Consider the following 20859-nt stretch of genomic DNA (forward strand, 5'->3'; position numbering starts at 1 on the left):
AAGCCACCTTGGAGACCTTCCAAAAGGAAAAAAGGAAGAATTCAAATGTAGTAATAAATACATAAATAGGTAGACTTTTAAGGACTGTGCCACAAGATTAGGCATAAATTGTGCAATTTAACTTTCAGAGTCCCCTCCCAGCCAAGAGCATCTTGAATATTGGGCCAGGAGCCTGAGAGTCACAAACAGATCAATTCCATGGAGGTCAACATGAGAACAGCCAGGAAAACAGGAAAGACACGGGGAGTGAACATCGGCTAAGCGAGCCAACTTAGTGTCTCTTAGGGAGACCTGGGTGGATCCAGGGAGCAGATTCCTGGCACTGTCTCTCACCCTTGGCAGAACAGAAGCATTAGGTTTGGTGGTGTCTATCAGATTCCACCTGGAATCCCACTGGGCAATTTCCTAGTTTGCAGACGGAGTGGCGGGCTCTTGACAGAGAACGTGGATTCCATTAGTGTACCTGACACAACCACAGTCTCCCTGCCTGATGGAGGTGGTCTTGTGTGCAATGTTGTGGTCCACCCAAGGTAGGTGAGATTTCAATATTCACTCCAAGACCATCTCGTCTGACGAGACATGGGATTTCACTGCCTCCACACCAATCAGGGGTCTGTCTAACTTTGGCAGTACAGTCTTGAGTTTGCGTTTTGCCAAACGATGTGGATGCGGGGGCTGTGCATAGCATAATTTCCTGTCATGGATACATCCTTATGCGAGAGCATTTAGACGTAAAAAATGGGATTGGACAAATTCTTCTACAGGAAGGACAGGAAAGGACGTACTGGGGGAGGTGTTGCCCTGCACGTCAGAGCAGGCATAGTGTCGAGCGGACTGGAACACCTACGAGGGGTAGACTTTTCCATAGAAACGCTGTGGGTGACCGTAACAGCCCCCGCAATGAATTTAGTGCTGGGAACGTACTACTGTCCCCCAGACCAGAATGCTCAGAGTGACCCTGAGATGGAAAACGAAATCATGGAGGCGTCCAAACAAGGAAGTAGTAGTGGGTGACTTCAAATACCCCCACATTGACTGGATCAATGCATGTTCCAGTCACGACAAAGAGGTTAAATTTCTCGAAGCCCTAAACAATTGTGCCCTAGAACAGTTGGTCATGGAACCGACCAGAGGGGAGGTGACCTTGGACTTAATCCCAACTGATGTTGCCCAGGACGTAGTACGAGATGTAAATATGGTTGAACCAATTGGAAACAGTGACCACAGTGCTATCAGATTTAATAGAGATTTAAGTGGAAAATTGCCCGGGAAGTCCAACTCAGTCACATGTGACTTCAAAAGAGGAAACTTCTCCAAAATGAGGGAAATGGTGAAAAGAAAGTTAGAAGAGGGGGTCAAGAGGATTAAATCCCTTCAAAATGCTTGGAGATTACTCAAAATCACATCAACAGAAGCCCAGCCAAAATGTATACAACAGGTTCGGAAAGGTAACTCCAAGTCCAAGAGGGCGCCGGTATGTTTAACAAGCAGCCTCAAGGATATAAGGGGCATGTTTACATAGGAAGAAGTCCTACGGCCAGGAGATTTTTCTGTTTAAATGTACATAAGATTGTGCACTATGTCAAAACAAATACATACATCCTGTGAAACTGGAAGATGGAGATTTGATGTGCTGAAACATACATAATGTGCAAAACCCCTAAGATTAGATAGCTGCAGTTGTAAACAAGATATTATTACCAACCAGGGCAAGATGGAGCCTTCCCAAGAAAGGCCACGATCCCAGAATTCTCCTCCATGACTTCCCGATGCAGAGCTCTCTGGTCAGGATCCAGCAGAGCCCACTCCTCCTCCGTGAAAGACACAGCCACCTCCTCAAAGGCCACCAGACCCTGAAAGGGAAACATTTTCTCCTCAGAGATTCCATGAATATTACAGATGAGCAAAACCCTAAACACTAATTCAGGTGAGATGAAGGGTGATGATTCTCAGCATCTCATACATGCCCTATTCTCTTCTTTTGTTCCCACAGGCCCCTAAAGATGGGGGGAAATGTGATCTAAACCTTCACGAGAGGCACTCACAGCATTCCAAGTGGGCAACTTTGACAGAAGCAATGAGAAGGAGGGAGATTTGTTCAGGCCCAGGGAGGTGAGCCGAGGACAGAGGTTGCTGCCCCTGCATGTCTCCCTAGTAATTCTTCCCGCTACCTGATAGGGGTCCAGGGCAGCCGTTTCCCCTCCACCTCCAGGAAGAGATGGCTGGATATGTATTGCCGGCATCCTCCTTTCACCTGTGGGAGACAAAGGGCGTGGGAAACCAGGAGCATCTGCTTGCCTCTGAGATTACACAACACACAGAATCATAGAATAGTAGGGTTGGAAGGGGCCTACAAGACCCTCGAGTCCAACCCCTGCTCAGTGCAGGAATCCAAGTCAGGGCATCCCTGACAGATGGCTGTCCAGCCTCGTCTTGAATGCCTCCAGTGTGGGAGAGCCCACCACCTCCCGAGGTCACGGGTTCCATTGTCATATTACAGGCAGGAAGTTTTTCCTGATGTTCAGCCAGAATCTGGCTTCCTGTAACTAGAGCCCATTATTCCATGTCCTGGCACGACTGAGAAGAGATCCTGGCCTTGCTCTCTGTGACAACCTTTCAAGTACTAGACGAGTGCTATCCTATCTCCCTTCAGTCTTCTCAAGCCTAAACATGCCCAGTTCTTTCAGTCTCTCCTGAGAGGCCTTTGTTTCCAGTCCCCTGATCCTCTTCATTGCCCTCCTCTGAACCCTCTCCAGTTTGTCTGCATCCTTCTTAATGTGCAGTGCCCAGAACTGGACACAGTACTCAAAATGAGGCCTAACTAGTGCTGAGTAGAGGGGAACTAATACTTCCAAGGATTTGGAAGGTATGCTTCTATTAATGCAGCCCAAAAGAGCATTTGCCTTTGTTGCAGCCAAATCACATTGTTGGCTCATATTCAGCTTGTGATCTACAACAGTTCCAAGATCCTTCTCGCTTGTAGTGTTGTTGAGCCAAGTATCCCCCATTTTGTAACTGTGCGTTTGGTTTCGTTTTCCTAGGTGCAGAACTTGGCATTTATCACTATTAAAAGTCATTCTCTGGTTTTCTGCCCAGTGCTCCAGTCTATCAAGATCACTTTGAATTTTGTTTCTGTCTTCCAACATATTAGCTATCCTGCCTAATTTTGTGTCATCTGCAAATCTGATCAGCTTTCCCTGCACCTCCTCCTCCAAATCATTAATAAAAATGTTGAAGAGCACTGGGCCCAAGACTGAGCCCATGTGTACGTGTCTGAGTATCAAACCTCTGCTGCTTATACCCATTTTTAAAATTTCTGTTGTGTGAAAACACATCTCTCCCCATTTGGGTCCTTGACCAGAAAACACAATTCTGGTTTCCAGGTACAACGTCTTCCAGTGTTGATAGTAAACACGTTTCTGTGGGACAGGATGAAGTGCAGTGTCAGTCCCCCCACCCCCTCAAGCCCCCCAAATATTTAGAGGGACCAAAAAGGATCCCATGGAATTCTTGCAGATTCCAGAGAGGGAAAGCAAGTTGAGGCATGCCCCAGTAATCCTTACCCTGCACGGTGGCTCCTCTGTCACCCTCCAGTATGATCCTCCTTTGCACTGGACTCTGCTGCCTGATGGAGCCTTCTCTGCCTCAGGGAAACCAGTGCCCAATTCTGCAAACAGGCCCTGCTCCTGAAAAGGCAAAGAGGATCCAGGACATGCAATGGGGAAGAGGACTGGAAAAGGAATGGTACTACAGACAAAGGCCCTGGACAAGTAGTAGAACATTTTAGAGTACCCAGCTCTCGTTCTGAATCGTTTAGCGACATCAAGAATAAAGGCTCTCACCTGCTGCTCTTCTTGTTTCTTGTCCTCTGCCTGGCTCAGGAGGAAACCTTCTGCCAGGGCCACCGCCTGGGAACTGGTCTCTGCTCCACATTCTCTCACCCAGCCCTCTATCTCCGAGGGCAGATTGGTCAGGAAGCGCTCCAGGATCACCAGGTCCAGCATCTGGCTTTTCGTGTTCCTCTCTGGTTTCAGCCACTGACGGCAGAGATGATGGAGTCGGCTGCAAACCTCTCGCGGGCCCTCAGCCTCGTGGTAGCAGAACTGCCGGAAATGCTGGCTCTGTACATCAGGGTGGAGCAGCTGTTCTCCCAGGATGCTCTGTACCGGTCTTTCCCAGAATTCCCCACTGCTCCCAGTTGTGGTGGTACCAGGCCCCCTTCCTGCTCTGGGGCCAGCTGAGTCTTTCTCGTCCATCTCGGATCTCTGCTCCAAGGAAGCCTCTGACGGGGCCAAAGGAACTGCTCCTTCTTCTGGCACTTTCTGTCTCAAGGCCAATGGGACTTGCTACCAAGTCCTGCAAAGCCAAGACATTGTCCCGTGAGGTAATCAGGGCAGGACTATGTTTTTAAGAGGGTGATTCCGGCTAGCAACCAGAAAGGCTGGTGAATGCCAAGGCCCAAAGAGACAGCGGAGACTGGGGGACGGTCCTTCACCTGAGCCCTCAATCTGCTGGAGGGTCTGAAGATGCAGCATCCCACCCACTGCTCTGTCCTCATCAACTCCCCCTGCACAAACCCGCCCTGTCTCAGCCTTGCCCTGAGCCTCCACCCCTTCTCCGCCCTCGCTGTCAGGGGTGCCTCTGAGCATAAGCAGCGGCAGAGTAGCTCAGATTCCGAAGAGGAACCGCAAAACTTTCCCAGACTCTTCCAGGCCGGCAGAGACAGACCCCTCAGGTCTCAATAGTCCAGCTGGACAGAGAGGGCCTCTCTTCACACCCCCTGTGAGAGTTAGCGAAGGGGGGGAGGGAGATTCCTCCCCACCCCTTAAGTCAGGAAAGCGAGCCAGGGGTTTTCTCAAGGGGTGGGCAACTTTCAACCTTTGTAGCTTCCCTTTGAGCTCCCTGGAGGCATTTCCTTTGCAGGCTGCGACTTACTGACAATTTGCATCTTTATGACCCACTGAAGTGAAAGGATTAAAAAGCCCTGGACAGAAGCCTCTTGTCTGTGTTTTGATTTGGCTGTTTGAAGTTCAGCGGGGACCAAAGGGAACCCTGACACTCTCCCTCCCCCCAAGTCCTCAGGCGAGCACCTTTTTCCACAAGTCTCACATACCCAGAGAAACAGTATGTTGCAGTGGTTAGAGTGCTGGACTGGGGCTCAGGAGACGCGGGTTCTAGCCCCAACTCAGCCACAAAGCTCATTGGGTCACTTTGGGCCAGTCACTGACTCTCAGCTTAACCTCACAGGGTTGTCGTAAGGGTAACATGGAGAGGGGGAGGCCCATGTGAGCCTGGCAAGAGGGGAAAAAGGGGGCCATACATGTAAACACACACTAAGGTACCTGGAAACTCATTCACATTAGGGCTCTCAATTAAGGAAAGAGGAGTTGATGAATTCTCTGACTTGTGGACAGTGTATTAATCACTTGAATGCACATATGCGTAAAGCCTAGATTTCTAGGGAAAACACAACCTTTCCTCTCATTGAGACACCTTTTTAATTATTAAATGTTACACTAGGTGACGTGTCTCTGCTGCCTCTGAGATCAGGTAGACTGCCTCCGTCCACGGAGGTCCCATTTCTCTCACAGATAAGAGCTGCTTGCGGGAGCAGATGCAAGGCTCACACAGGGCCGCATCCTGTCCCCGCCACTTGCTGGCCGCTGCCTCCCAGCAGCCCACAACCTTAGCGCACCAAAAGAACTCAGGTCCGCTGGCCGGCTTAGTTGGGGGTCCCCCTGCACCCCACCCCACCCCGTCCCGCCCCCCACATTCTGACATGCCAATTTCATCGGCCCTTGCTCTTGCTTTGGAAGACTGATGCGTCCCCCGCGGCCGTGCGTGTGCGCGCGATTCTACAGGGCAGCCTTCCCAGCCTGGCGCCCTCCAATGGCCAGGCGGGCTGGGGCGACGGGGGCGTCGCCTGGCACGCCGGGAGGAGCGGGCACCGGATGGCGCAAGGCCGAGGCCTGCGGAGCGAGGCGAGCCGCCTTCTCCGGCGCAGCGGCGCCTCTTCCGGCCCGCCGGCCTCCCTCCGCTGCTCTCCGCAGCCCAGTCACCGCCCCGCTTCCCCTCCGCCCTCCAGCGGCTGGCTGCGCTCTCGGCCTGCCGGGCCGCCCCCGGGCCCTCGCACCCCTCCCGCCTTCCCCCGGCCCCGCAGCCCGGGACCCCGCGCCCGGCGGGGCGGAGGAGACTCGCCTGTCCCGCGGGGAGGCCGGACTGTCCTCTGCCGGGCGGGCGCGCGCGGGAGGGAGGGAGGGAGTCGGGGCGGGCGCGCGCGGGGCCCTCCTCCTGCCCGCCCCTTCCTCCCTGGGAGGCGCGGGCAGCCGCTCGCCCCGGAGAGCCGAGCCGAGCCGAGCCCGCGCTGGGCCTCCCCCCGGAGCCGCGGGAACGCGCCTCGCCAGCCGGGAAGGGAGGCTGCGGAGGCGCGTGGCCGCCTGTGCGTGGCGGCCCCGCCCCGCCCCGCCCCCCCTCCAGAGCGCGCGGCGGAGCGGGCGCTGCGGCGGCCCATGCGCGCCAGCGCAGCGAGCCCGCGGGGAAGGGCCGGCCCGCGTGTGCGTGGCTGGCGCTGCTCCGCTGCTCGGCCGAAGCCCGCGGGCTCGCAGGCTGGGAGCACGCGCCGCGACAAGGGGACAGTGCGGCCGTTTCGAAAGGCGCACTGCCGCGGCGAAGCGAGGTGTGGTCCCGCAGCGGCGCAAACAGGGCAAGAGTGCAGGAGCGATTCGAAGTGACGAGGGCTTCACGCGGCCAAGAGGGTGGCTACCGCAGGGTAGCGCCAGCTCAGCCTCGGGGCGCGGGGGTTCCACAACCGGGGTGCCACCACTGAAAAGCCCTCTCCTGAGTAGCCGCCTGCCGCGGTTCATCCCTTGCAAGTGCGAATTCACGTATATGCTGATGGGATGGGGGCTGGGGGGACTGACCAAGAAAGAGCTCTTGGGGTTCAGCTGGACAGCTTGATGAAACGGTTTGCTTGGGAAAGGGCAAACCCCATTAGGAAAGGAATACAAAAAACCCCGAATGAAGCTGAATGGTGGGTATGAAGGAGGGGGATCCCAGCCACCGGGACCGGCCGAAGCCTCCCTGCAAAGGAGGGCCGCTCAGGACCCCATCGCGGGATCCTGGCTGTCCTTCCAGAAGTAGGACTGGCCAAACCCGGCCTTTCAGTCCCCCAGCATACCCAGTAGCCACCCTCCTAAGCCAAGAGACGCTGAAATTTGCACTGAGGTTATGCAGAGAGATCACACCAACTAAACGTTGGATTCAGATCTGACAAAAGGGGTAGCGGGAAAGGGAAGAATGGAGGTAGCACATTACACAAGAATGTAGAAAGCCCAATCACTTAACTATAAACAGAGGGCTTCCTGAACACACACCCAAGCAAAATAATAAATCTACCTGGCCTCTCCTTCCGTACCTAAGTATGGATCTCCCCAAATAGCAACCAGCCATCTGCAGGTCCAGGATAACCAGGATGAAGGGGGGCCCCATGCCTCAGCCTTAGCCCTCTTTTAAAGCCCAGCCCTGGCAACCCAGGGCAGATTTCCTTGAGCCGGGCACCAGCTCAGCCCCTGGGTGGGCCGCCCTGGCCCTCAAGCAGCTGGAACCCCCCACCTGCACCAGCTGTGGTCCCTCCCCAGTTAGCTGGGGCCGCGCCTGGCCTTGCGCAGAGGGCCGAGGCGCCTCTAGATGACACACCATCCGGGTGGTTACATCAGACGTGACCGCCTGGCCTGATCTTATGGAGGAAAACAGGCCGTCATTCTTGCCAGTGGGAGATTTAGGACGGATTGCCCTCACAATGAAGCACTTTCCACACTCCAAGCATTTCTAGTTTCTCCCCTGTGTAACTTTGATGGGCACCTGCTCTGGGGGGAGCCCCTCCCCCTCACCCAATTCCCTTCCTCTCAAGGAATCCGGTTCAGCCCACTGAACCCTTGAAGGCCAAGCAGCTGGAAGGGCTCTTAAAGCAAAGAAGGCAACCGGGGCAACCATAGGAAAGAAGAGCTGGACTGGGCCAGAGTGGGTTGTGCTTCCTGGGAGGGGCCTGGAAGAGGCTCAGGGCAACAGCCGCTGCTCCTGGCCTGAGGAGGGAGAGGCCACAGCCTGAGAGAGAGCTCGGTACACAGGAGTCTTGGTTTGAAGACAACTTTGAAGTTTGTTTGGACGCAGAGTCTGTGTGAGTCTGTAGGGTGCAGTCCACCAACCTTGAAACATCCTGGTGCCCTCTAGCTGCTTTACACGACAAGCCCCTTAAATCCCAGCCAGCATGGCCCATGGTCAGGAATCAAGGGAGCTAGCTGTAGTACAAAATCTCTGGAGAGCACCAAGTTTCCTGCCTTTTGCATCAGATGGTTATATGGGGTTCTGAGTTTTTCCTCCCCTGGCGATCCCAGGTGGAAGCTGGCAGCGAAGGCTTTGTTCTGGCTTTGCTTATGATGCTTTAGTTTCCCTCCAAGGAGCAGGAAATCCCACCCAGACAGATCTCCTACAAAATGGGCAATGAAAGCGAAAACAAGATGTTTCTGGAGTTTGGTGGGTCCTCCGATGAGTCAGTTCCCATGGCCAATGGCCATGCAGACTCAGTGTCATTTCAGGTGCAAAGAAACCATAATCTCTGGATTTTAGGAAAGTCCGTTTTAATAAACTCAAAACAATGATAAGTAAGGTCCCATGGCAAGCGACACTAACGAGAAAAGGAGTCCAAGATGGGTGGGAGTTTTTAAAAAAGGAAATTCTCAAGGCACAATTACAAACAATTCCAACAAGAAGAAAAGGTGGAAGACAACAGGAGAAGCTAATGTGGCTTCACAAGAAGCTTAGAGGTGGCCTGAAAACAAAAAAGCACACATATAGGAAGTGGAAGGAAGGCCAAGCGAAAGAGGGAGAGTACAGGCAGGTAGCACAGAATTGCAGGGATGGCGTCAGGAAGGCTTAAGCTGAGAACGAGCTGAGGTTAGCGAGGGAGGCTAAAAGCAACAAAAAGGCTTCCTTCAGATATGTGCATAGTAAAAGAGGAAATAAATGGTGGTTCAACTATTAAATAAGGATGGCAAAATAACAGATGACAAAGAAAAGGCAGAGGGGCTCAATTCCTACTTTGGCTCGGTCTTCTCCCAAAAGAGGGTCTATGACCCCCCTGGCAAAGGCGAAGTACAGGCTGAAGGGGCAGGATTGCAGCTTGAGATCAATAGGCATATGGTCAAGGAACACCTAAATACTTTGAATGAGTTCAAATCTCCAGGGCCAGATGAACTGCATCCTCGAGTAATAAAGGACTTGGCAGAAGAACTCTCAGAACCACTGTCTACTATCTTTGAGCAATCGTGGAGGACGGGTGAAGTGCCAGATGACTGGAGAAAGGCTAATGTTGTCCCTATCTTCAAAAAGGGCAAAAAGGAGGAACCTGGGAACTACAGACCAGTCAGTCTGACATCAGTCCCTGGGAAAATTCTGGAGCAGGTGATAAAGCAACCCATCTGTAAGCACCTTGAAAACAATGCAGGGACGACTCGAAGCCAATATGGATTTGTTAAGAACAAATCCTGCCAGACGAATCTGATTGCATTTTTTGATCAGGTCGCCTCCCTTGTGGACAGTGGGAATGCTGTGAACATAATGTACCTCGACTTCAGCAAAGCTTTCGACAAAGTGCCCCATGATATCCTGATGAGCAAACTAGCTCAAAGTGGGCTAGATGAAACAACGATCCGGTGGATCCACAGTTTGCTACAGAATCGGACTCAAAGAGTGCTTCTTAACTGGGGAGAGGTAAGGAGCGGTGTACCTCAGGGCTCAGTCCTGGGCCCAGTGCTCTTCAACATTTTTATTAATGACTTGGTGGAGGAGGAGGTGCAGGGAATGCTGATCAAATGTGCAGATGACAAATAATTGGGCAGGATAGCTAGTACCCTGGAAGACAGAAACAGAATTCAAAGTGATCTTGATAGGCTGGAGTGCTGGGCAGAAAACAAGAGAATGACATTTAATAGGGATAAATGCCAAGTTCTGCACCTAGGAAAACGAAACCAAATGCCAGTTACAAGATGGGCGATACTTAGCTCAACAATACAAGAGAGACAGATCTTGGAACTGTTGTAGATATAGGCTGAATATGAGCCAACAATGTGATATGGCTGCAAAAAAGGCAACAGCTCTTTTGGGCTGCATTAATAGAAGCATAGCTTCCAAATCCCGTGAAGTACAAGTTCCCCTCTACTCAACACTGGTTAGGCTTCATCTTGAGTACTCTGTCCAGTTCTGGGCACCACAATTTAAGAAGGATGCAGAAAAGCTGGAGAGGGTTCAGAAGAGGGCAATGAAGATGATCAGGGGACTAGAAACAAAGCCCTGTGAGGAGAGACTGAAAGAACTGGGCATGTTTAGCCTTGAGAAGACTGAGGGGAGATGGGATAACGCTCATCAAGTACTTGAAAGGTTGTCACAGAGAGCAAGGCCAGGATCTCTTCTCAATCATCCCAGGACACGGAATAATGGGCTCAAGCTACAGGAAGCCAGATTCCGGCTGAACATCAGGAAAAACTTCCTGTCAGAGCAATATGACAATGGAACCCGTGACCTCGGGAGGTGGTGGGCTCTCCCACACTGGAGGCATTCAAGACGAGGCTGGACAGCCATCTGTCAGGGATGCGTCCAGCCATCTGTCAGGGATGCTTTGACTTAGATTCCTGCATTGAGCAGGGGCTTGGACGCGATGGTCTTATAGGTCCCGTCCAACCCTACTATTCTATGATTCTGTTAAGCCTCAGAGGAGTGCAGTGACATTTCTGTATGAACTCTTTGCTGTTCAGCTATCTCCTCTCCACACCCTTTGACTTTTCAAAGAACAGCAACTCTGAGGCCTACAACACTCCTGATTAAAATGATCAGCCGCTGTGAAACATCTGCCTATTTTGTTATGGATGGTTTATATTGTGTGAGGATTCCGAGATTATATAAAGGGTTAGCTGACAGAAGCGAGACAAGGCCTGAGGGATCCTGGAAGCAATATCTAGTTTAGGGGGGTTTGTGTATAGGGTTTTAGAAGGGGTAGAGTAGGGAGGGAAGTGGGAAGCTGCCTTAACGGACGTGTTTCCTGTGCTCAGCAATGATGTGCAATGCTCCAGTCTGTGCTTGCTTCCAACTCGCCCTCCCTGCACCTGACCCCTTTCCTTGGTCTTTCTGGCCCAAATCCAGATGGGGAGGATGGAGGGCCTGGGACCAGCACAGAGGACCTGCCGGTCCTGTAAGACAACTGGCTGGGTAAGTGTCCGGGAGAGACGGCCTCCTGTCGCATTATGAGGACAGCCATTCCACATTTCATCCATGCTTGGAGGCATCCGCAGGAAGGGGCAAGGAGGGGCAACTGACCCCCATGGGGCGAGTTAACCCTTCTGGGTGTGTTAAGCCTTTGCGGGGATTTCTGTTAGGATTTAAATCCTAACAGAAATCTAAATCTAACCTAAATCCTGTTAGGATTTCGTTGCAGCCTCTTAAAAAAAAAAACCAATTTAGAAATCCAGAAGCTTCCTGTAGCTGGGTCTGGGAAGTGGTGGGTTTAGCAAAAAAACACACCAAATGATGACAGCAAAGACAGGAGTTCATGATCTTTCTACCTCTGGTCTTGTTAATATTTTCTTCTGACTTTATAAAAATTACCTTGACAATGTGTGCAGATAAAGTTCACCGTGATTATATACCTATTGGAGGAAGCGGAGCAGTGGCTGAGAAAGTGTGGGATGCAGCCTTGCAAAGGAGCCCGGTGTCATTACACCCGTTCTGCGGGGGGGGGGGGGGGGGGTCACAGTATTATTTACAACTGACGTTAGCAGCAGCACAATTTATCAAGGGTTGGAACGGGTTGTTGTGATACATCTCTCTTTCTCTCTCTCTCTTTTATATTGTATTTTTGGTTGTATTTTTGTGGTTTTAATTTTGTGAACCACCCAGAGAGCTTTGGCTATTGGGCGGTATAAAAAAGGAATGAATGAATGAATGTCTATACTGCCCAATAGCTGAAGCTCTCTGGGCGGTTCACAAAAATTAGAGCTACAGTATGCAACATAAAACAATATAAAACATAAAAGTTTAAAACCACAGTATAACAATACAAAGAAAATAAAACCTAGCAGCAATGCAGAGATTTAAAACACATTTAAAACACCAGAGCTAAAAGATTAAGAAGCTAACATGTTAAAATATAAACATATAAAAACATCTCAAACACACCTAAACTAAATGATTACTATAACATTATATAAATGTAACAGCCATTTTTAACCTATACACAATTAATACTTCTGACATTCATATAAAAATCAAGAAACCATTACTTTTACACATATTCAAACCGACAAGGCAAAAAGTAAGAACAACAAAGTGCAAAGATCTGTTATTGTCTGTATACATAAAAAACTTCAAATGAGACCTCAGGATTACTCTAACTGCAATAATTATCATGTTAAAAAAATAACACATCAATACTGGTTTATAATATTAAAGAGCCTTCTTCCCATGAAAACAGACCGCTGACTTGTCTACCTTCTATTGCACACTTGAAACTGACCAGCACCTTTTGTATAACCATATGACAGCACATTATATAGGCTGTGTTAAACTACCCTTATAACAGGGTGGACTTCATGAAGTAAATCTATAGTAATGAAAGAGTACCATTTGTAAATAGCTCTCCAAAATGGCATACATAAAGCGTGTTCTTGAAAGAGAGAATTTTTCATAGAAAACACTTAAACTGTAATTCCCTTATATGATGCCACCATTTCATGTTCAGACAAATTTAAATCCTCGCATCATCTTTTTTTTAAACTTAATTTTTATTCTACTTTTTATCTTTATAAATGAAATAAACATAATCACCATCTATAGTTTTCCGCATTACAGTATTCTTCAGGATGCAGCAACAACCAAAAAAACAAAAAAGAAAATATAAAAAGGAAAGAGAAGGAAAATGGTGAAAGAACAGAAAAACAAAGGGAACAAGAAAAGGTATTTTTTAAAAAAAGTTACATAGAAGGGTTACATTTAGACTCCCTTACACATAAACTTCAAGTATCACTCTACTTAAAAGATTATACCATCGCCAATATTACAATTCAGTACAGCCTAGGTAATCCATCTTATTTCAGTAACATATCTTCAGATTTATAGCAAGGAAACAGGCATACAATTTTCCCCTCGCCATAAAATGCTTTTCAACTAACATATAATGGTAAAGCTAAAATCAACCAACCAGGAATATTACTAATCATAGTCTCAAAATAATAATAATAATACTCATAATAACTAAAAGGAAAAGAAGCCAATTATAAAGGATAAAAGAAAACAAAGCAACAATTACTAGTATATGTTATACTATCTATATTTTAGATAGCATCATTTCTAAATATATATATATGAATGTGTACATCTATGCACCTACAAACTGGAATTTTATATACGGTATATCATGTCTATTATAAGAAAAAGGAGTTAAAAGAAAATGGAAGGAAAAAAAACGGATATATGTAAACAATCATCTCTGGCATACTGCCTGGATCTTGTAACCCAAACAGACCAACAAGCAATAATTGTTTATACATTCCCCTCCCCGGGCTCATCATGCCAGCTGTTCCATTCAGTTTGGGATTCCTCTTCCCCCAATGCACGAGGTGAGCTAAAGACCCACCAGATCTCAGAAGGAAGAAACCGGAGCATCTGATCCGCTTGTTGGAGGAGACACCACTTTCTACTGTGAGGGAGGAGCCAGTCTTACCATCTATTTGTAAGATTGGTAAGATTTTGTCTTTGAATCGCTTCCTTCGTTCAAACTGTATTTATGCTGTATTGTTACCTTTTCACAGAAATATTTTTTAAAAGCTGGGCAAACTCCAAATGAATCAGGTAAAACCAGATGTGAACGATCAGGATTTTCAAAGCTGTTTGAAACATATAAATGAAGGGGCTAAGTGAAGTTATCATGGGAGGCAGTTCAACAGTGTTGGGGCCACCACCAAGAAGGCCCTGCCTTGTTCCCTCCAACTTGATGGATAGTGCTGGTGGGCCCATGAGCAGGATTGCAAACTTAAGGACTCGGAAGGCTTGTGCAGGTGCAGTCAGCCCTTCAAACTCATTCTCCCAAGTGCGTTCTCTGATGTAAAATATGAGTTGGATTTGGACTGAAACTCATTCCATACTGCAAGCATTTCTGTGGGTGCTCCCAGGTATGAGTTATTTTGGGAGAAGTGGCATTGATGTTCTCATGGACACTCTTTCCATATTCCACACAATGATGTGGTTTATCCCATATGAATTCTTTGATGCGAAATCAGGTTTATACTCACATGGAAACGTATGTACTTCAAGCATGTCTATCATTTCATATCATTATATCATTTTGACAGAGGCATGTGGTCACACTGAAGCTTTTTCCACTCTCCAAGCATTTATATGGCTTCTCCCATCAGTTTTTTTTTATGTCTTCTGAGGTCTCTGCTAAAAATGAAGCTCTTTCTACGTTCTGCACATTGATATGGTTTTTCCCCCATGTTTCTTACTCAGATGAGTTTTAAGGGTTGCATTGTGTCAGAATCTTTTTCCACACTGCAGGTATTTACACTGGTCTCCCCTGTGTGAATCCTTTGATGAGAAGTGAGCCTTTTCTTGTGACTGAAGCGCTTTCCACAGTTCACACATTCATATGGTTTCTCCCCTGTGTGAATTATTTGATGGGAAGTGAGGTATGCCCTTCTACTGAAGCACTTTCCACACTCTGCACATTCATATGGTTTCTCCCCTGTGTGAATTGCTTGATGGGAAGTGAGGTATGCCCTTGTATAGAAGCACTTTCCACATGCTACACATTCATATGGTTTCTCCGCTGTGTGAATTCTGTGATGAGAAGTGAGTTCAGTGCTGCTTTTGAAGCTCTTTCCACACTCTGTACATTTATATGGTTTCTCCCCTGTGTGAATTCTTTGATGACAAGTGAGGTGTGCTTTCCTACTGAAGTGCAGTCCACACTCCGCACATTCATATGGTTTCTCCCCTGTGTGGATTCTTTGATGACAAGTGAGGTGTGCTTTCTGCCTGAAGCACATTCCACACTCTGCACATTCATATGGTTTTTCCCCTGTGTGAACTCTTTGATGGGAAATGAGGCTTGCATTCAAACAGAAGCACTTTCCACATGCCGCACATTTATATGGTTTCTCCCCTGTGTGAATTCTTTGATGAGAAGCTAGGTTTGTGCTCACACTGAAGCACTTTCCACAGTCCAGGCATTTATGAGGTTTCTCCCCTGTGTGAGTTCTTTGATGGGAAGTGAGGCTTCTGCCTGCACTAAAGCTCTTTCCACACTCCAAGCATTTATACGGTTTCTCCTTTGAGTGGGTTCTCCCTTGATGAGAGGTGAGATTTCTCTTCTGACTGAAGCACTTCCCACACTCTGCACATTCATATGGTTTCTCCCCTGTGTGAATTGTTTGATGGGAAGTGAGGTATGCCCTTCTACTGAAGCACTTTCCACATGCTACACATTCATATGGTTTCTCCGCTGTGTGAATTATTTGATGAGAAATTAGGTTTATGCTTCTTTTAAAGCTCTTTCCACACTCTGCACATTTATATGGTTTCTCCCATGTGTGAATTCTTTCATGAGAAGTGAGGTGTGCTTTCTTCCTGAAGCGTTTTCCACACTCTGCACATTCATATGGTTTCTCTCCTGTGTGAATTCTGTGATGAAACATGAGTTCAGGGCTTCTTTTGAAGCACTTTCCACACTCTGCACATTTATATGGTTTCTCCCATGTGTGAATTCTTTGATGAGAAGTGAGGTGTCCTTTCTGACTGAAGTGAAGTCCACACACTGCACATTCATATGGTTTCTCCCCTGTGTGGATTCTTTGATGACAAGTGAGGTGTGCTTTCTGACTGAAGCACATTCCACACTCTGCACATTCGTATGGTTTCTCTCCCGTGTGAATTCTGTGATGAGAAGTGAGTTCAGAGGTTCTTTTGAAGCTCTTTCCACACTCTGCACACTTATATGGTTTCTCTGGTGTGTGAATTCTTTGATGAAAAGTGAGGTCTGCACTTGTTCTGAAGCTCTTTCCACACTCCGAACATTTATATGGTTTTTCCGCTTTGTGAATTCTTTGATGAGAAGTGAGGTACGCTTTCAGACTGAAGTGCAGTCCACACTCTGCACATTCATATGGTTTCTCCCCTGTGTGAATTCTTTGATGAGAAGTGAGGTGTGCTTTCTGATTGAAGCACATTCCACACTCTGCACATTCATATGGTTTCTCTCCTGTGTGAATTCTTTGATGAGAAGTGAGGTGTGCTTTCTGACTGAAGTGTAGTCCACACTCTGCACATTCATATGGTTTCTCCCCTGTGTGGATTCTTTGATGAGAAGTGAGGTGTCCTTGCTGACTGAAGCACATTCCACACTCTGCACATTCGTATGGTTTCTCTCCTGTGTGAATTCTGTGATGAGAAGTGAGTTCAGTGCTCCTTTTAAAGCTCTTTCCACACTCTGCGCACTTATATGGTTTCTCTCCTGTGTGAATTCTGTGATGAGAAGTGAGGTCTGCACTTGTTCTGAAGCTCTTTCCACACTCCGCACATTCATATGGTTTCTCTCCTGTGTGAATTCTATGATGTCTACCGAGGTTTGTTCTCATATTGCATCTCTTTCCACACTCCAAGCATTTACACAATTTGTCACTGCCCTGAAAAGTGGAAAATTTATTCCTTATCTTCCGATTTGCTCCAATTTTTATTCTCTCACATTCCATTTGTTTACATCCATCTCTTTCTGGTGGCTCTTCACATGGGTCTCCCTCACTCTCGGCTTCCCATTCATCACCTCCTGCAACGAAGATGGGAAACTGGTAAGAGTTAGAAAGAGAACCTCAAATCACTGAACATCCTCAATGAATCCTTGTGATAAAGCGAGGAACTGGAAAGACCCGGACAGGAGGCAGGTCTTACCATGCATTTCGCATCCTGTCTTGACTGGCATTAACTGACAGCAGCTGTGATACAGAACGTGAACCCGGCGCCCGTTCAGACATGGAGCTCATAGGCTCACAGGTTCAGATATGTAGCGTAAGGTCAGCCAGTGTGGGGTAGCAGTTATAGTGTTGGACTGGGCCGTGGGAGCTCTGGGTTCTAGTTCCCTGTCAGCCATGAAGCTCACTGGGTGACTTTAGGTCAGTCACTGACCCTCCGCCTAAGCTCATTCCCAGCTTTGTTGTGAGGATAAAATGGAGAGGAGGAAGACCATGTAAGCCACCTTGGAGACCTTCCAAAAGGAAAAAAGGAAGAATTCAAATGTAGTAATAAATACATAAATAGGTAGACTTCTAAGGGCTGTGCCACAAGATTAGGCTTGAATTTTGCAATTTAACTTTCAGAGTCCCCTCCCAGCCAAGAGCATCTTGAATATTGGGCCAGGAGCCTGAGAGTCGCAAACAGATCAATTCCATGGAGGTCAACATGAGAACAGCCAGGAAAACAGGAAAGACACGGGGAGTGAACATCGGCTAAGCGAGCCAACTTAGTGTCTCTTAGGGAGACCTGGGTGGATCCAGGGAGCAGATTCCTGGCAGTGTCTCTCACCCTTGGCAGAACAGAAGCATTAGGTTCAGTGGTGTCTATCAGATTCCACTTGGAATCCCACTGGGCAATTTCCTTGTTTTATGCTTGCAGACGGAGTGGTGAGATCCCGACGGAGAACGTGGATTCCACTAGTGTACCTGACACAATCACAGTTGCCCTGCCTGATGGAGGTGGTCTTGTGTGCAGTGTTGTGGTCCACACAAGGTAGGTGAGATTTCAATATTCACTCCAAGACCATCTCGTCTGACGAGACTTGGGATTTCACTGCCTCCACACCAATCAGGGGTCTGTCTGACTTTGGCAGTACACAGTCTTGAGTTTGCGTTTTGCCAAACGATCTGGATGTGGGGGCTGTGCATAGCATAATTTCCTGTCATGGATACATCCTTATGCGAGAGCATTTAGACATGAAAAATGGGATTGGACAAATTCTTCTACAGAAAGAACAGGGAAGGGTGTACTGGGGGAGGTGTTGCCCTGAGCGGACTGGAACACCTATGAGGGGTAGGCTCTTCCACAGAAGTGCTGTGGGTGACCATACCAGCCCCCGCAATTTAGTGCTGGGAACATGCTACTGTCCCCCAGACCAGAATGCTCAGAGTGACCCTGAGATGGAAAACGAAATCATGGAGGCGTCCAAACAAGGAAGTAGTAGTGGGCGACTTCAATTACCCCCACATTGACTGGATCAATGCATGTTCCAGTCAGGACAAAGAGGTTAAATTTCTCGATGCCCTACACAATTGTGCCCTAGAAGAGCTGGTCATGGAACTGACCAGAGGGGAGGTGACCTTGGACTTAATCCCAAGTGATGTTGCCCAGGACGTAGTACGAGATGTAAATATGGTGAACCAATTGGAAACAGTGACCACAGTGGTATCAGATTTAATAGAGATTTCAATGGAAAATTGCTCGGGAAGTCCAACTCAGTCACATGTGGCTTCAAAAGAGGAAACGTCTCTAAAATGAGGGAACTGGTGAAGAGGGGGTCAAGGGGATTAAATCCCTTCAAAATGTTAGGAGATTACTCAAAATCACATCAACAGAAGCCCAGCCAAAATGTATACAACAGGTTCGGAAAGGTAAGTCCAAGAGGGTGCCGGTACATTTAACAAGCAGCCTCAAGGAAGCAGACAATAAGAGATGCAAAAAAGCATTTTGAAGAGCCTATCCCTAACAATGTCAAGGCCAACAATTAAGAATTCTTTAAATATATCAGAAGCAGGAAACCAGTAGATAATACTGGTTATGAGGTAATTTCTATAAGCAAAAGGGATACATACATGCTGATTTTAGAATGTGGGAGCTTCTTTGAAACTCACTATGCGTGCATACCTGTCCGCTGAACAGCCTATTCAGTAGCGAATAGGGAACTTGGAACTTAGAAGGAGATCTCTCTTTTTTTAAAATGTTTAAACTAGAAGTCTAAGAACAAGAGATTTTTAAGAAATTCTGTTTCTTTTTAAGCCGTTAAGATCTAAGACTCTTTAGCAAAGCTGTGTTTAACAGCAGAAATGTTTTTATGTTATTATATTCAAGTTATATTTTGATGTCATTCTACAAATATATTTCTAATAAAAATGATACATGGATGAAATAAGACTTTTCTGTATTAATTCTTGTTGGTAAAAAGGTGTATGTTTTGTTGAGAAGTATTTAATCTGCTATTAGATGGTAAAATAAGAGCGAAATGCTTCCAAATGCTTTGTGCAGATAGCTCACAGTCCCTCATCCGGAACAACGACACATACTTCAGACTTTAAAAAGGGAAAGAAATGAAATGAAGGTATTGGATACAGGTAAAATAACAATGAATTTACAATTTACCAATCAAAAAAATTATAACTTTGGAAATAAAAATTAAAAACACAAAGATTAGTATTTGCCATGCATGGATCACTGCCTTGTTGTGGCGAAGGGGCTTGCATAACTCAGTGAAGCCATAAGCTATGCCGTGCAGGGCCACCCAAGACAGACAGGTCATGGCGGAGAGTTCTGACAAAATGTGGTCCACTGGAGAAGGAAATGGCAACCCACTCCAGTATTCTTGCCAAGAAAACCCCATGGAACGTATCACAAGGCTAAAAGAGATGACGCCGGAAGATGAGCCCCTCAGGTCGGAAGGTGTCCAATATACTACTGGGGAAGAGCAGAGAGTATTTCCAAGTAGCGCCAGAAAGAGTGAAGCGGCTGGGCCAAAGCCAAAAGGACACTCAGCTGTGGATGTGTCTGGTGGTGAAAAGAAAGTCCGATGCTGTAAAGAACAATATTGTTTAGGAACCTGGAATGTCAGATCAATGAATCAAGGTAAGCTGGAGGTGGTCAAACATAAGATGGCAAGAGTGAACATCGACATCTTGGGAATCAGCAAACTAAAATGGACAGGCATGGGCAAATTTAATTCAGGTGACCATTATATCTACTACTGTGGGCAAGAATCCCTTAGAAGAAATGGAGTAGCACTCATAGTCAACAAAAGGGTGGGAAAAGCAGTACTGGAGTACAATCTCAAAAACAACAGAATGATCTCGGTATGAATCCAAGGGAAACCATTCAACATCACAGTAATTCAAGTCTATGCCCCAACCACTGAGGCCGAAGAAGCTGAGGTTGATCAGTTCTATGAAGACCTACAACACCTTCTAGAACTAACAACAAAAAAAGATGTCCTCTTCATCATAGCGGATTGGAATGCTAAAGTAGGAAGTCAAGAAATCACCGGGATAACAGGCAAGTATGGCCTTGGTGTACAAAATGAAGCACGACAAAGGCTAATAGACTTTTGCCAAGAGAACATGCTGATCATAGCAAACACTCTTTTCCAACAGCACAAGAGGCGACTCTACACATGGACATCACCAGATGGTCAATATCAAAATCAGGTTGATTATGTCCTTTGCAGCCAAAGATGGAGAAGCTGTATACAGTCAGTCAAAACAAGACCTGGAGCTGACTGTGGCTCAGATCATGAGCTTCTTGTTGCAAAATTTCGGTTTAAATTGAAGAACGCAGGGAAAACCACCAAACCATTCAGGTATGACCTAACTCATATCCCTTATGAATATACAGTGGAGATGAGGAATAGATTTCAGGGATTAGACCTGACAGACAGAGTGCCTGAGGAACTATGGACGGAGGTCCGTAACATTGTTCAGGAGGCAGCAACTCAATCCATCCCAAAGAAAAAGAAATGCAAGATAAGCAAAGTGGTTGTCTGATGAGGCTTTACAAGTAGCTGAG

General features: G+C 47.3%; 3 protein-coding genes across 3 annotated transcripts in view; 1 reads left to right on the forward strand and 2 right to left on the reverse strand.

Moving 5' to 3' along the window:
- The window catches only part of LOC146356171 (uncharacterized), a 277120-nt gene that overhangs the window by 111009 nt on the left and 145252 nt on the right, over positions 1–20859 (forward strand). The window lies entirely within an intron of this gene.
- LOC146356175 (uncharacterized) overlaps positions 1–20859 on the reverse strand; it is a 94546-nt gene that overhangs the window by 17892 nt on the left and 55795 nt on the right. The window lies entirely within an intron of this gene.
- LOC146356177 (uncharacterized) overlaps positions 1–20859 on the reverse strand; it is a 31808-nt gene that overhangs the window by 2666 nt on the left and 8283 nt on the right. The window contains exons 6-13 of the mRNA XM_084838295.1: positions 14566–16867; positions 7530–7735; positions 5860–6865; positions 5241–5291; positions 4496–4641; positions 3942–4282; positions 3564–3686; positions 1706–1853 (exon numbers count right to left, since the gene is read on the reverse strand). Of these exons, the coding sequence (XP_084694421.1) occupies positions 1706–1853; positions 3564–3686; positions 3942–4282; positions 4496–4641; positions 5241–5291; positions 5860–6865; positions 7530–7735; positions 14566–16867 (4323 nt within the window). The remainder of the gene's footprint in view (positions 1–1705; positions 1854–3563; positions 3687–3941; positions 4283–4495; positions 4642–5240; positions 5292–5859; positions 6866–7529; positions 7736–14565; positions 16868–20859) is intronic.

This window comes from Heloderma suspectum, chromosome 2 (assembly GCF_057233095.1).
Source record: "Heloderma suspectum isolate Gila_16-S chromosome 2, 16-S_ref, whole genome shotgun sequence".
NCBI lineage: Eukaryota > Metazoa > Chordata > Lepidosauria > Squamata > Helodermatidae > Heloderma > Heloderma suspectum.